Consider the following 15,856-nt stretch of genomic DNA (forward strand, 5'->3'; position numbering starts at 1 on the left):
ACGTACGACGTACAACGACACGACGTCTACAAACTGCAGAGCGGCAGCAGCAGCCAGCCCATAAACTTCGCATTGTGCGGCTTTCGTTCATATTTGCGTTTCCTTCGTCTATTTTATTTTTACGAACACAATGCATTTAATAAACACTTTTCCCCTCTCATTATTATCCGTTCAGGTAAAATTAAGCGATGCTTTCTCTTTTACGTTTTTTACAATTGAAGTTTGTTATGTATACTCGAGTAGTGGGTAAAAATGGCCGATTTCAAAATTATATAATGGTCGAGAAAGAGTAAGGTATACAACCGGTTTCCCTACCAGATCAGAGCGCTTCACAACATAACATGGAGAACCCGTTGAACGCATAGCAGCCGATAGCGCGTAAGAAGCTTTCTCTCGCGAAAGACAAAACGACGAAACGCGCGTACACGCTATAATCGCACAAAATAAATAATTCTATGCATATACATGACTATATACTAAATTGTACTTATGGGAGGAGCTTGAAAAGACTCTCTCTCTCTCTCTCTTAATGATGTACGGTTAAAGAGCTAATAAACTGCCGTCTCTTCTAGCGGGGATTGGAGAAGAAGAGAGCCGTTGATAATATCGCATTGAAGGATACTTTCTAACCAGCGGATCAGTGTTAGGTGCGCATTGGCCCCAGGTGGATCGACAGCAGGTTTGCTCAATCTCATTAGATACGCATTTATCGTTATTATCGTTAATATCGTTTTTCATAAATTCCAGTGAAAAACTTGTCGCTGATTCCCTCTCGAACTAAAAACTTTTATTCTGTCAATTGTATTCGGTGCGCTTTAATTAGCTCGCTTATTCATAAGAGATCTTGATTTTTCCTCCATTGTCATTAATCCAATCCAATTAAGGCAAATATATTCATTGCGAGCTATCGTTCGGTATTGAAAAACAAAGCTCTTTTATAACGCCAGTGGCTATAAAATATCTGGAATATCATGCGCAACAGCATTACAGACGCAGTTCACTGGTGGATTTTGTGACTTACTGCAAGCTAAACGTTCTGGTCTACCACGCATATATCATTCGTTGGGAAAAAGCTCTATTTTGACAATAAGGTAATTACAATTACATATTATGAAATACGCATTATTATACATAAACGATTCTGGAATAATTATAATAAGTATTATATTTAGCATGAAGCTGGGACATTCGATAGAAGACTCGATGAAGAACTACGAGGATATAAAGGACGAAATTCTGGAGGAGTTGCAAGATTGGGCAAATGAACATGGTTTGCCTGAAATACCGCAAGAACAATTGGCGCTCTTTTCGCATAGCTGCTATTTCGATAAAAGTAAAACTATAAATTGTATGGAAGTGTATTACAGAATGAGATCCACTATACCCGAATTCTTCGCAAAACGAGATCCAACGCTCGATTATTTACAACATTCGCTCAAAGCACTGTGAGTATTATCGGTCGCTCTAAATCGCTCATTTTATTTCAATGTTCTCACGAAAAGGAATTATCGTAGGCAGTTCATGACACTACCTGTACCGGATCCTCACGGTAATAGAATAATTTTTCATCGATTGGCCGACACTAGACCAAGCGAGTACATGTTCAACGATGGTATAAAGTTACTCCTAATGACAGTGGATGCTAGTTTGTACGAAAATGGTTGTTGTCCTGGACACATATTTCTCTTTGACATGCGTGGCGTTAGACTGGGCCATTTGACACGATTATCAATTGGCAGTATCAGACGATTCTTCGAATATCTTCAGGAAGGCATGCCAGTCAGACTGAAAAGCATTCATGTTCTAAACGCAGTTTGGTTCATGGACAAAATCCTTTCGCTCATCAGACCGTTCATGATGAAAGAATTATTTGATATGGTAATTATTACTCCTCTACGTCGCTTTTTCGTTTATCAATTAATTCATGCGTCCCGCTTCTTTCCCAACAGCTCCATCTCTACACTGGAGATGTATCAGACGTGTACGAGCATATTCCTCAAAAGTGCCTTCCAAAAGATTTCGGCGGAGATTTAGAGAGCTTGGAAAGTCTTCATGGTAATAGTCTGTAGTAACCTGTACTTCCTTATGCATATATACATTCAATGCTTATTCCTTTACAGATCAACACTGTAAAAAACTGGACGAATTAAGGGACTATTTCATCGAGGAGGAAAACCTTTACAGAAATTTTTCAAATACGTCCAAAGTATCCAATTCTTCATGAAGTTCGGTACCAGATGACTGATCTACAAATAAAATATTATATTACAATTTGCAAATAAAATAAGACAATTCTGATTCATGCAGCTTTTCTTTATTACCATTGACCTGTATATGATAGTGCAGTTATTTGTCTGGCAGGTATCGGGTAGTATCTCCTCGGGCCTTGCTCCTTGCCCCTCGTGGCAGCTTTTAAACTTCGTATTTGCTGAGCAGTTTCGTGGTGCGGACTAGATGGACTGTCATAGTGTGGTGTAGCCAGCATTGTGGTGGTAAGGTGGTGTCATGCTGACTCGTGCAGCCACAGCGCCGACGCCCGACAGCCGGCGAGCGCGTTGTACCGCCGCCGTCGCGTCGCGTGGCGTCTGGCGTGGCTAGTTCTGATTCGACAACGCTCGTGGCTCGACCAGAACCTCCGTCGGTCAGAGTTGTTAAAACGAGCCGTTGAACTGGGAACCCTGAGAACTAAGTCGACTGGAACGCATTTAGGACTGCGAACTGGGAGAGGAATATCGAGCGAGCACCACCATCCGTCGCGGCGAATGGTAGTTGATAAGGGCTTAACGAAATAGATAAGAGAAATTAATCTCTCATCTGAAATTCACAACTATCGACTGACAGAACTAACTATTGATACTGTGAAACCACTGCCCTACTGCTGCCGGGTAACGTCGCCGGCTTGCTTTTCTGTAATTTGAACTTACTCTTCACAAACACATTATCCTATTAAATATTAATTAACTATGTGTACAATGAAGCAAACTGTTAGCCCTTTCAATTGAGCGGATGCGACGAGTGTCGATTATATTAAGTAAGATTCACGAGTTATCGAGGAAGGATAGAAAAGGACGAGTATATCTTGATCATTCCAGCACTACAAAAAACCCATTAGCCATAAAATGTTCTACCCATTGCTATTCCTTCTTGCCTTAGTATATCAAATTTCTGCAGCTGAAGATTGCAAAGGATGCGTGCCCTTGGATTCATACTCTTTTGACAAGGTTGGTTGATCTCTCGCTGCTTATTTAACGGAGCCTTCGAAGTCTCTTAAAATTTTCCAATTAATATGTTCCCCTGTTTCTTTTGCCACATTGCTTTGGTTACCATGGTTACGCAAATATCACTGCGCTAACATCTTAATGAACATAAAATTATATACATTCGTTGGATCGTGCACAGTAAATGTTGAAGTAGATTAGATACCTGTTACCTAAATATCCTAAAGAGAAGACGGTGGTAAGATTGATATACTACTTTCTAATTTCTTATGTTTTTTGTTTATTTTTAAGGTAATAGGAAAATTTAAAGCAGCGGTTGTAAAATTCGATGTTGCCTTTCCATATGGAGAGAAACATGAGGAATACGGAAAAGTAGCGGCTGCTACGAGAGACGCGCCAGATTTGCTCGTGGCGGAAGTAGGAGTAAAGGATTTCGGAAATAAGGATAATTCTGATCTAGCAACTCGTTATAATATTAAGAAAGAAGACTATCCAGCTGTTTTGCTTTTTATTTACGGTAAAGCGGATCCCTTAAGATTTTTGGTCGAGAAAGATGAAGATTTTAATGCAGATAACATAAAACGCTTTATTAAATCTAAATCGGGCATCTATCTTGGATTACCTGGTTGTATAGAGCAGCTGGATAGGCTTGCGGAAGAGTTCAAGTCTAGCAGTGTAAAACAGAGACAAGTAAGCCAGCCAGCAAAAAAAATCAAATCTCATTGATCTATAGGTCTCCGTTACCCGATTTTTATTAATTCTTCTGCTTTTTTAGGAGATACTAAACAAAGCAAAAATATTTGAAGAAACGCTGCCCGAAGAGCAACGTGCTCCAGCCAAAGTTTATGTAAAAATGATGGAAAGAATATTGGACCGGGGGGACGTTTTTGTACAAACGGAGCAAACACGATTAGAAGGGTTATTAAAAGGAAAATTACCAAAAGAGAAAAAACGTAACATGGAGGAGAGACGAAACATTTTGCAATCATTTTCATACCGAGATGAGTTATAGTTATCAATTATATTCCAAGCGGTCCGACTTGCAGCATTTACCTAGTACGTTATTGAATCAAAGACTAATATTATTATGGAAATAATTAAAATTAAATAAAAATAATAAAATATGGTACAAAATATACACTAGAGGAAATTGAACTATTTTCTCAAATTTCTTTGTAAAGATCATACACCTAGAATAATTCTGAATTTATGCGATATAGGTGCTATGCACTCATCACATAAATTTCTATGATTCAATGAAAGAGGTAAATAAAAAATCAAATTTCACACTTCTCTATTTATCATTGTATCATTTTTATCATTTATTGATTCATTCATCCTTAGCAATTTGTAGTTCGGTAAAAATGCTAAATTTATCCCTGCTTACTGTTAATTAAGATAATCACAGACAATACCTCACATTGCTGTATGGTCCATTTCTTTAATGCGACAATTTTCCTATGGATTCTTCTTCTGTTGTTATAGTTGCGTCACGGTAATTTATGCGGTTGTGCGATATTCTTGGAATGTTCCATCAATTCAATATAGAGCTCAAATTCTAATTGTCAAATAACTTTCCTGTTTTTATTCTTTTTCATCTCGCTTTTCTACCTTTAGTTTTTCAAGCTCTTTGCTCAATTCATTGGTATTCTTAGCAATCTCATCTTCCTTCGATGTTAGAACATTCTTATCTTTTTGTAAGGCTGCATCACCTGTCTGTTTAGATAATTTTGTTTCTTCTTTATCTGTATCACTGTCACCAAAGGATATGTAACTACTTGAGTCACTGTGGCTGTCAGCTTCTTTTTCATCTGGGTTACTTTTTCCTGCGTATATTTCACATTCCGTTCCAACTATGTGTTTTGCTTTTTCAAAAGCATCTTTCCATGCCTGTGCCGCTGTGAAAATAATAATATAGAGGATTTTAATATTACTCATCTATCAATAAGAATAATGATATAATGTAATTTACTATTATTATTTCATTAATAATAAATAAAAACATATATACTGTCTGCATTAGCAAATCTTATTGCTAATAGTTCTGGTTTCAACTGCTCATCTGCAAAATCTGCTAAAACACTCCATACCCATGCTCTGTCGCTACCACAATTAGGTTTTAGCTCCATCCATGGAGTGACAAAATGATTGGCACAGATTTTTAATGTTTTGTCTCTGCGCATTACAACTCTTACTGTGTTTTTTGTCTTATGTCTTAACAGTTTAACATCACCAGTACCACGCTCTTTCCATTCAGCTGGTTCACTGGTAGAATCATATCGATACAATTTTGCTCTCCTGAAAAAATTTAAATTGGTTTGTTTTAAATATAAATTCCATTTTAATGAAGAGAAGCTGAAAAATAGTGAAGAAAGAATTACAATTTGATCATTTCCACTTCCTCCTCTTCATTATTTGAAACTTCTATCAAGGGTAATAAAGGCTCATAATGAACTTCCACTTCATTGTTCTCTTCATCACTTGCATGCTGTTCATTATTATCTCCATTCACATCTTTTTGCTCGCCATTTAGCTTAGATAAAAACGAAAAAGTATCAAATTAATAACAAAAAGAATGATTAGAATGATTAGAATTATTAAACTCCTATTATGCCTCGGTGGTTGACAGGGGTTTTATTATTTAAAACTAACGATTAATTCGAAATTTATTTTATTTCTTGAAATAAGAAAAATGAAAACAAAGACAAGAAGACTCTAAATAAACGGTAAAAACAAAGTAATACTTACTAAACTTTCCGGCATTTTAAAATTATATAGCTTATGATAATTCTTTGGAAACTTCACAATTACCGCCAAGAATTCTACAGATGAGTATGATACAAGCTAACTAGTACTCTCTCGCTCTACGAATCACAAAAACAGAAAAATATAATGTTGGAAACGTTGAAAATGAAAATTGTGACCGTTAAACTTTTTTTTCGGAGGCTAACATGCGTGGCGCCATCTTTACACCTTTGTCCATTAAATAGACAACATAGTGTGCGTGCAACTGCGTAAAGCATGCACTCATACACTTTGACATTACACATATGTGTGTGTACGTATCGTTTTGTCCATTTTGCCGTATACATACTGTCGAATACATACTGTGCCGACAGTATAACGTTGAGTCATATGTTGAACCTTTCCTCTTATGCTTTTTTCTTCATTATAATTTTTTAATACATATAGTTTTCCAGCATTTGATAGTGGAATAGACAGCTGTTAATATTTAGCTATGATTTTTGGTAATAAGAATCAAAAGCATGAAAGAAAGGGAAGGTGAATGAATCATCTCTATTTTCTTAACTTTTAACTTTAAGGTGAGAAACATTTGTCCACATAAATGACTTTATTCTGGACAGCTTCAAAGAGAGAGAGTGAGAGAGAAAATAAGGGAGGAAACAAAGATTAATTGATTATTAATTGTAAGAAATAAAAAAGGGAGAACAATCCTTTAGCAATTAGTAGACCTACTTACACAGTTTAGTATACAACTACGTGCAAAGTGCACTAAAAAACTGCGATGACGCCGATGATCAGGTAGGGGCAGCCCTTATATACGAATGCCCCTCTACGGTTTACATCAGGGAGCGAAAACAAAACAACTCTCATTCACACATCGTGGACCGTTTTCGTGTTATTCCTATTCCGAGGGGTGATTCTGCCAGTCTTTGCAATCTTTGCATAAGCCCTATCAATTTTATAGGTGTAGTTAAAGTGGTATAGTTTTCGTCATATAAACTATACCATTTTAACCAAATAATAATTTTTTCATTTATTGATACCACCTTAGTTGGTGATTTTCTACTTGTGTTATTATTCAACTAAATATTAATTTTATTAGAACTTGGTATGTAAGACTTAAAGGATACCTTTCAGCGGTCTGTTCTTTTTGATGATTGGAAACTGGTATTCACAACCGGAACTTACTGTTTATGAATTCAAACTATAGCTTTATCGCCCCCGCACACCCCCCCCCCCCCCTCTAGATCCACCCTGTGGAACGACTGAGGAGTGACACAGCCACAGGGTTTCGGAACACAATTAGTAAAAATTCTTACGTGTAAATAGATTGAATTATCATTATTCCTTAATTAAATAGAGAAACGTGCCTTGTTTCTTGAAAGCTTAAAATTGTTACTGGAGAGTAGTGGAGAGACGGTTTTCGATGCATTAATCAAGTTTCACAGTAAGTCTCATTAGTATAAAAAGCCATTTATTACAGAAAGATAAATTAATTGGAGTGTAAACAGAAAATTGTTTCCTTTAATGCTTCCATTTTCCCAAAAACTACTTTTAATCTATATTAGCTTTTTTAAAAGTAATTTTTATTTTTATATTAGCTCTAAAGAATAAAAAATTATCTTTTTGGAGCAGTAAGTTAAATGGAAGGTAAAATAATGTTTCCAGTAATGCTTCCTGCATGCTCCTAGCCCTAAATGATACTTGTAATTTATATATCAATTTATAATTTTTGTAATTACTCAGATTTTATAGTGTTAAATATATATAGCTGCAAAAATGTTATGACTATACATTTTTGTAAAGCCCCTGTAATTTTAATCATTTAGATAGGTAAAAATATTTCTCTGACCTCAAAAAAAATGAAATATCATTTCTGATTAATTTTCAGGAATATGAGATGGCACAAATTATTACATATGTAACCTTTATTTGTTTAACAATTTTTTCTATTGGGCTGTATGCTAATGACGATCAAAAGATTAATATTGATGAAGAAACTAAAACAGTAAAGCCATCATATAAGAGTCCAATTGTTTCTGGATTTGCTTATTTAACAGAAGACTTTGATAATGAGGAACGATTTAAAAACAATTGGATTTTATCCGAAGCTAAAAAAGAAGGCATTGATGCTGATATAGCTAAATATGATGGTTAGCTATCTTTATTTTTTTTAAATTATATTTTAAAATTCTGTTGAGATGATTGATTTTTTCATTTAATTTTGTAGGAGTCTGGGCTGTTGAACCACCAAAGCTACATGCTCAAGCAGGAGATTTAGGACTGGTTTTAAAGAGTAAAGCAAGGCATGCTGCTATTTCAACTCTTTTAACAAAACCTATTTTTTTCGAAGACGATCCTATAGTTATCCAGTATGAAGTAAACTTTCAAGAAGGACAAGAATGTGGGGGTGCCTATCTCAAACTGCTCACATTGGATCAAGAAGATTTAAAGAAATTCCACGACAAGACTCCATATACAATAATGTTTGGGCCTGACAAGTGTGGCAATGATCACCATGTAAGAATTTAAAGGATATTAATTGAGAAATGGAAATATGAAAGGGATTAAGTACCAGACACACACACTGAAGTGAATAGAAAGAAATAAATAAAATACTCAAATAATTATAAAAGAGACACTATTCTTGAGAAGCTGTATAAATTATAAGTTTGTAGATGGTCATTAAATTTCTTTCTGGGGAATCAACATAATATATCACTTTTTAAAGCAATCACTTGTGTTGTGAAAAAATGGTACTCGTCACACCTTTTATGTTTCCACTATTTGATTGTTAAATTAAAATTTAAACAATTTATACAGTTATTTATTATTTTTAGTTACACTTTATTTTCCGTCATAAAAATCCTTTAAACGGCACTATTGAGGAAAAACATGCCAAGAAACCTAAAGAACGCTTGGAAGATTTCTTCAAAGACAAACAGCCACACTTATATACTTTGATTCTCCGTCCAGATAATACGTTTGAGATTAAAGTTGATAACAAGATTGTCAATTCTGGGTCATTGTTAGATGATTTTACTCCACCTGTAAACCCGTCATTAGAAATTGAAGATCCGCACGACGTGATGCCCGAAGATTGGGATGACCGTGAAAAGATTCCTGATCCCTTAGCGGTTAAGCCTGATGACTGGGATGAAGATGCTCCGGCGCAAATTATCGATGAAGACGATAAAATGCCCGATGGATGGCTGGAACATGAACCACCGATGATTCCCAATCCAGAGTCAATAAAGCCTGATGATTGGGATGTAGAAATGGATGGAGAATGGGAGCCTCCATCAACACCGAATCCAGTATGCGCGGATGCGCCAGGTTGTGGTCCTTACCAGCAAAAGATGAAGAAGAATCCTAAATATAAAGGAAAATGGTTACCACCATTAGTCAATAATCCAAATTATAAGGGAAAGTGGAAACCAAAACTTATTCACAATCCTAATTATTTCAATGACGAACATCCATTTCGTATGATGCCTATTGTAAGCCAATAGAAATTATCATATAATTTTAAAGAACTGTTGAATTAACAAAGATAATCAAATTACTTAAATTGTATTACAGTATGCTATAGGTTTTGAATTATGGTCTATGTCTCCAGACATTCAATTTGATAATATTATTATTACTAATAATGTACAAGTAGCCAAAAAATGGGCAGATGAAACATTTGAGGCTAAACGTTTAAAAATTGCTGAAGAAACTGTAAGTAGTATTGCCAATATATTATAAATTCGTATAGTTAATATTACATCGTACATCTGAAAAATAGTTACTAAAATAATTTATGAAATCCTTAAAATATATCATAACATTCAGGAGAGTTTATGGGGTCGAATGATGCGCGCTATGAATTATAAGCCTGGTTGGTGGGCTTTATACTTTTCTTATTGCGCTGTACCGATTGTATTATACGTATGGTATCTTTTAAAACGATCTCGTGAGGTACAAAATTGTTATATTTTGCTTAAAAGTAAAAATTTATAGCTGCTTCGTGTACAAAAAAAAGGGATTAATCAATTAGAAAATTGTAAATAGTAGCTTGAGAGATGAATGTTTAAAATTCTATTACAATTCATCAGTATAAAATTTTATATAATGATCTCCTTCCTTAAATACCTCGCTCTGTGCCTTTTTTGTAAGCTATTTTACAGTATTTATCATATATATATGTATTATATAGTGGAGTGTATGGCGCCAAGTTGCAACATTTACTGCAGAAAACCCATGGATTTGGGCTGTTTATACCTTAGCTGCTGGAATACCTGTAATTCTGCTAGTATATTGCTGTTGTTTCCCCTCTGAGGTATATTTTTAGTCTGTAAAAATGTGGAAATGTTTATAGTTTATTTGTTTATGTGACTTTTAGGATAAGGAGAAAGAGGAATACAATTATGAGGAAAAAGATCTATTGAATACATTAGATGGTGATGAAAATCTAACAAATGAAGGAATTGAAAATGAGGCTGAGGATTCAAATGAAAATGCCGAAACGAATGCTGATATTGACGAAGAAGCGGAGAAGGATAGCGAAAGTGAAGAAGCAAGCAACCTTGAAAGTACTAAGGTACATTTTTAAGTCATTCATTAATTCCTCGAAATTATTAACAAGCGATTCGTTTTTATAGGATGACGTTCCTTTGGCAGGCGGTGACGGTCCCCGCCGAAGAAAACCAAATAAGGAGTAAGATGAAAATTGTTAAAAAGAATTTTCTAGAAATGCTTGAAAGGCAAACGCAAAAAGCATAATCATCTTATATTTATAAAATAACTTAAATATTTGTGCATGTTGTATTTGTTTCATTCAGTGCGTTCTTATTGTTCAACTTAAGTATAAAGCCTCACTTTTCTTTTAATTTCAAGAAGAATGGACTTCTATTCAGTTACTTGTAATTTCATCCACCTTCCGTTTGTTTTATTCTCAAAATCGTTTTAATTATATTTAAGAATGATGCGGGTTATCGAGTCGACTAAGCTTCAACGATCTTTTTAAGCATTTCTAATCTACTTGTAACAAATTTTCGCATTCCACATTACACTTGCCAATTGTGTGTAGTGTAGGACTTTGAGTCATTAGCGAATACAAATCTATCATTAGTACATAGCTCTTTATTTAAGGACATAAGTATTTGTCACAGAATATAATTTATCCCTTCTATTTGCGAAAGTAAATCTACGAAGGATACATTTTAATGGTAGGTCCAGTTGTATGGTAGTGCACTTGTATGTTTGCAAGAGTGATGTTAGTCAGATTTGATGAATTATCCAACATCATTAAAAATAAACCTCGTTCATTAACATCATACGGGTATAGCCTGAAAAAGGTTATAAGTTGCGAAAATAGTTTTTAATAATGAGGTCATATCGCCAAAATAATTCGACTAAATTAATCTGAAATATATTTGTTAATTATTGCGAATAAAATTAATAGAATTGTCAATACCTCCACCACTCTCATAAGTAATGAAAAGGCTGCGCCAATAAATTTTCATTTCTTGCTCTTAAAAATGTTATTTAAAGATATCTTTAAGTAATTAATGAGCTGCATTTATTTAAAGTTAGGAATATATATTGCATGTGTTACCATTAAATACTTAACTCCAGGCCAAATATATGAATATCTTAATTAGGAACTATTTAAAATTACTTTTGTGTAATTTGCTTTAGAAATCAAGCTAAACAAATTCTAAAATTTTATTATTATCTGGAGGTACAATTTTCGTTTTTCACCTACATGTTAAGGCACTATTTTATAATTTGAGATTATACTAAATATAATGTATGCTTGTATACACTTAGTTGCATTCATCCTCTATTCACTTTCTACATTTTTTATAATAGATAGCTGTGTAATTTCTCACTGTTGTTACTTCAATGTGAAGTAAGATTTATTTGCATTTACTTATTAATTTACTGATATAATGAAAATATTTATTATAAAAAGTGCCTTCTATATTGCTCATTTAAAAAAACGAGAATGTATAATTATACGTAAGGTATAAACATCAAATCGGAAGTATTCAAAGTACTGACTTTCGGCATTCTTGCATTAATTGCACTTTGAGTGCAAAAAAGCTCCAAGGTCCAAAAATAATACTATGTCTATGTTGCATTAAAATGACATGTGTATTTAAAAAGTCTGTTGTATGCATAGCAGACATTGTAATTTTCATTTATAGAGTAAATTTATTCATAATAAGTCTTATTGGAGCCAAACGTTGTAAGGCCAAGATAATCTGATTATGTGATATTACACAATAATTATACATGCGTTAGTTAAACAGATGCAAAATGATGAGCAGCATAAACATAGATTGTTAAATTTCAAACACTCGCATCGTCAGATTCTTAAATTACTTTTTAATCAAATATCGTTCATCGTTAATAATTTTCATTCCGAATTTCTTTCTATTATGATGATAAAATTATAAATAAAGAGATTAAATTGTCTATAATATGTATAATCCTAGACTCTTTTTAACTAAAGTACTAATAAAATGGTATTATTATAAAAAATAATTTGTGACTAAAGTCTAGAAATTTGATGTTTTATTACTCTTATTTGTTACAGTGCGTGCAGCATAATTGAATAAATACAGTTTTTTTTAGTGCTTAGTTAATTTGTCTTTTCTATTTTAATTTTAACAGAAAAAAATATTTATGAGATTTTTATCAAATATGTGTTTATGAATGAAGGAATCTTTCAAGGACTGGACGTTGGAATGTTAAAACTCTGGAAACAAGTTTTACAGACAGGTACTGCGCGCTGTGACATATGCCCGGGAAGTGCTTTGTGACTTCCCATACATCTGGTACACAACACATCACCACAAGACCAGCAATGGTGCTAAAATTATATATAAAGTTTGTCAAAATTTAGTAGCTCTTTAACTTACTAAGCAAATGCAGTGTGTACCTTCTTATTAAAAGCGTCAAATGTAGTGCAACAGGAACACTCTTCAATATTATGTGCTGGCTTCCAATCTAAGGCAACAGATCTTAGTTCATTTTCTAATTGACTTAATTTTAATTTAGTTTTTATTTTATCTACGTGATCTGTTGCCTTCTCAATAATGTTTTCTGCCGAAGACTCTTTCATAAATTTATTATCAATCATATGTTTTCCTTGTGGATTCTTCTTAGATACATTATTCAAAGAATAAACTTGCCCTAACGAGTTTACCCGCTGAAAATAATATATGCATACAATTTTATTCTCAGATTTTGTGGAAATATATTTACCTTAACAAGAAGTTTAACATGATCCTCCAAAGAGCTAGTATGATCATGGATAGTTAAAAGTAAATCGTCGTACGTTTCTCTTGGATGAACGCCAGCTTCAAATCTAAAGTATAGCCCCCTCCATAAACTAAAAAAAAAAGAACAAAATAATAATTCGCGTTATTGCAAAATATTTAAAAATTAATTAAGGGATAGTATTACATTATATTTTGAGGTGATAATTTGGGTTGAAGAACGCTACAATCATCTGAGCTATTACATTTGTAAATTGGGTTTATATATTCATTTGCATGATTTGCTATGTGTCCCCATAGTGAGTAAGTTCTATCTGATAATCTGTAATTTACAAAAAGAAAACTTATATATTACTAGTTAAACCAGATATTAATATGGATACTGTTTGAATCTACCTGTACATGAACCGTTCTTTTTCACAATTTCCAATAAAAGTTCCATACTGACAACTGTGTACATGATCATGAATCGTTAAAAGAAAATATTCATTAAATTGGAACATAGTAGGATGTTGCTGTATTAACTGATAAGTGGCATCTATAAATTGCGTAAATATCGGTGCCAGTTCTTTTCCATCATTGTTAATATATCCATAACGATCACAAAATTTATGCCCAAACGATAGCCAATCTTTTTCTATCAAAGCCTGTAAATGCCCTCTTATATTGTTATGTTAAGAATTAATATCAATATAACTTTATTGTTTCAAAGTTTTACTTGAAATCCCTGAATGGTTCTGTAATAAGGATCAAGGAGCAATGCAGATAATGCACAAACTTGTGCTGTACGATCCCATCCATCACTGCAATGGACAACTACGCTTACACCATTAAAAATAGCTTTTGCAATGAACCAAGCAGTTTCTAATATCGACCTTATATGTTTGAGCCATCCACTGCTTTCTAAACCATTTAAAAATGCGCTCATTGATGTATTTCTCTGTACTGTAAAACGAAACATACCATTAAAAATTACTGTTCGTTTAAATCTTTTTATTCGAAATTTTTGGAATTTCATTTACTTACATTCCAACAATTTATTTAAGCTAGTTCGCATTACATGGATATTTTCAATTCCAAAGAAGTGGAATTTGATATTGTCATAAAAATTTTCATTTTCATATCCCTTTCCTGCAGCTCTGTTGGCCATGGCATTTACTCTGGGACGTGTATCAACCACATACATGTACTTTGCATTAGGATTGGTACAAAGTATATTATACAACATTAATTCATCTTCGGAGCAACGTGCGTTAAAACCAGAAAGCGGCTGGCTACATCGACAAATAGCAGCCTGCAATATAAAAAAAGAACAATAAATATTCCGAAATTACATCACTGTACACAAATTAAATAATAAACCACTCATTACTTTATTAGGATGTAGGTATGTTAAAACTGGTAATCTTCCTCTACTTCTAAATTTTGCACTTCCTGTTAAAACATTATTTGTGCAGTTGCTAGGTACGTATAAATATTTTGGATAGGTATCGCACAGCTGCAATATATTTTGTAAGTATAAATCAGTGGATTGGTTGAAAGAAAATAAAAAACAAAGAAACTGTACCTCATAATTTGTATTCAAATAAGAAAGTGACCACTCTTCATTTGGAACACCCTGTCTTTGAAATTCACTTTGTACATTAAAAAAGTTCCATCCTACATGTTGGGGCAAAGTATCTTCTTGATAAGTAAAACAGTATAAATCTTCTACACTTGCTGTACAAAATTTGTAATAGTTAATAATTGATTAGAATTGGGAATAATTAAATTGAGATAAAAGAGTTTGTAATATTTGTTACTGTTTACCAGGACAGGAAAGTTTCAGTAATGTACGATATATATCATGGCAATCTCGTTCTTTGGAAATTACAAATGTAACTGTAAGAAAATGCTTGCACTTAATATACAAAGGTGATCCTGAAGTTGTTAATGGCTGTTTCTCAATACTGGATATATGCGTGCATAAAATCTGAAACCAGTAAAAAACTTTAGTTCTATTATGTTATATACATTCTAATTCTGTCTACTAACAAAAATTTTTTTCTTTCCAGTCCTTTCTCTATATATAAGATGAGGTATTGTTAAATAAAGACAACCAACAGAATGATTGTTACTGTATTTGTCCAACATCCGAACATTCTCTACCTGCAAATATATGATAAAACAATAGATAAGGATTATAGAAGATTATGAATAATTAATTGACTAACCTTTGCTATTTTAATAGGATCCATTGCATTCATCTCTTTACTTCAAAACGATGATTTATATTAATTTTAGATATATTATAAACAATTGTAAACATTAATTACACATTTCTAAATACATTTTATATTTTACATGCCATAATACTTTTAATAAAGAAAGTTTTATTACATAAAATTCATCTTTCAGGATAATAATACTGTAAAAAATTTAATACACATGTTTTGTTTTTTAGTTAAAAATAAAATTGACAGATTGCTGTAATCTTTTTGTGTCAACATTTATATATACTGAATATTTTTTAAATCAGCTGATACCACGGACGGACGACTACCACACATATCGCTTATAGGCCAGATCATTATATCATGATATAATCGTTATATATATGAAACGTGTGGTGTATGCATC

General features: G+C 33.2%; 5 protein-coding genes across 5 annotated transcripts; 3 read left to right on the forward strand and 2 right to left on the reverse strand.

The window, feature by feature from the left end:
- The first annotated feature begins 51 nt into the window (after positions 1-51).
- LOC136773486 (alpha-tocopherol transfer protein-like) lies at positions 52-2,298 on the forward strand. The gene is made up of 6 exons (XM_066727200.1): positions 52-679; positions 748-1,091; positions 1,173-1,445; positions 1,515-1,878; positions 1,950-2,055; positions 2,121-2,298. The coding sequence occupies exons 3-6, from the start codon at positions 1,174-1,176 to the stop codon at positions 2,222-2,224; spliced, it is 846 nt and encodes a 281-aa protein (XP_066583297.1). The 5' UTR covers positions 52-679; positions 748-1,091; position 1,173; the 3' UTR covers positions 2,225-2,298.
- A 493-nt stretch (positions 2,299-2,791) lies between these two features.
- Positions 2,792-4,335, forward strand: wbl (endoplasmic reticulum protein 29-like protein wbl). Its single transcript, XM_066727203.1, has 3 exons — positions 2,792-3,221; positions 3,510-3,908; positions 3,994-4,335. Exons 1-3 carry the CDS (start codon positions 3,120-3,122, stop codon positions 4,228-4,230), a joined length of 738 nt encoding a protein of 245 aa, XP_066583300.1. The 5' UTR covers positions 2,792-3,119; the 3' UTR covers positions 4,231-4,335.
- A 189-nt stretch (positions 4,336-4,524) lies between these two features.
- LOC136773488 (ran-specific GTPase-activating protein-like) lies at positions 4,525-6,329 on the reverse strand. Its single transcript, XM_066727202.1, has 4 exons — positions 5,967-6,329; positions 5,600-5,751; positions 5,230-5,516; positions 4,525-5,116 (listed from the first exon to the last, which is right to left on the reverse strand). Exons 1-4 carry the CDS (start codon positions 5,979-5,981, stop codon positions 4,803-4,805), a joined length of 768 nt encoding a protein of 255 aa, XP_066583299.1. The 5' UTR covers positions 5,982-6,329; the 3' UTR covers positions 4,525-4,802.
- Positions 6,330-7,231: 902 nt separating this feature from the next.
- Positions 7,232-12,438, forward strand: LOC136773482 (calnexin-like). Its single transcript, XM_066727195.1, has 8 exons — positions 7,232-7,410; positions 7,855-8,116; positions 8,194-8,483; positions 8,804-9,463; positions 9,546-9,686; positions 10,165-10,287; positions 10,351-10,548; positions 10,610-12,438. The coding sequence occupies exons 2-8, from the start codon at positions 7,864-7,866 to the stop codon at positions 10,667-10,669; spliced, it is 1,725 nt and encodes a 574-aa protein (XP_066583292.1). The 5' UTR covers positions 7,232-7,410; positions 7,855-7,863; the 3' UTR covers positions 10,670-12,438.
- A 75-nt stretch (positions 12,439-12,513) lies between these two features.
- Mtmr6 (Myotubularin related protein 6) lies at positions 12,514-15,767 on the reverse strand. The gene is made up of 12 exons (XM_066727194.1): positions 15,451-15,767; positions 15,272-15,385; positions 15,047-15,209; positions 14,805-14,956; positions 14,610-14,735; positions 14,264-14,531; positions 13,956-14,182; positions 13,634-13,884; positions 13,425-13,559; positions 13,224-13,350; positions 12,898-13,167; positions 12,514-12,828 (listed from the first exon to the last, which is right to left on the reverse strand). Exons 1-12 carry the CDS (start codon positions 15,481-15,483, stop codon positions 12,685-12,687), a joined length of 2,010 nt encoding a protein of 669 aa, XP_066583291.1. The 5' UTR covers positions 15,484-15,767; the 3' UTR covers positions 12,514-12,684.
- Positions 15,768-15,856: the final 89 nt, after the last annotated feature.

This window comes from Prorops nasuta, unplaced genomic scaffold (genome assembly GCF_024137725.1).
Source record: "Prorops nasuta isolate Cenicafe-Biocafe unplaced genomic scaffold, Cenicafe_Pnas_1.2 PNAS00005, whole genome shotgun sequence".
Taxonomy (NCBI): domain Eukaryota; kingdom Metazoa; phylum Arthropoda; class Insecta; order Hymenoptera; family Bethylidae; genus Prorops; species Prorops nasuta.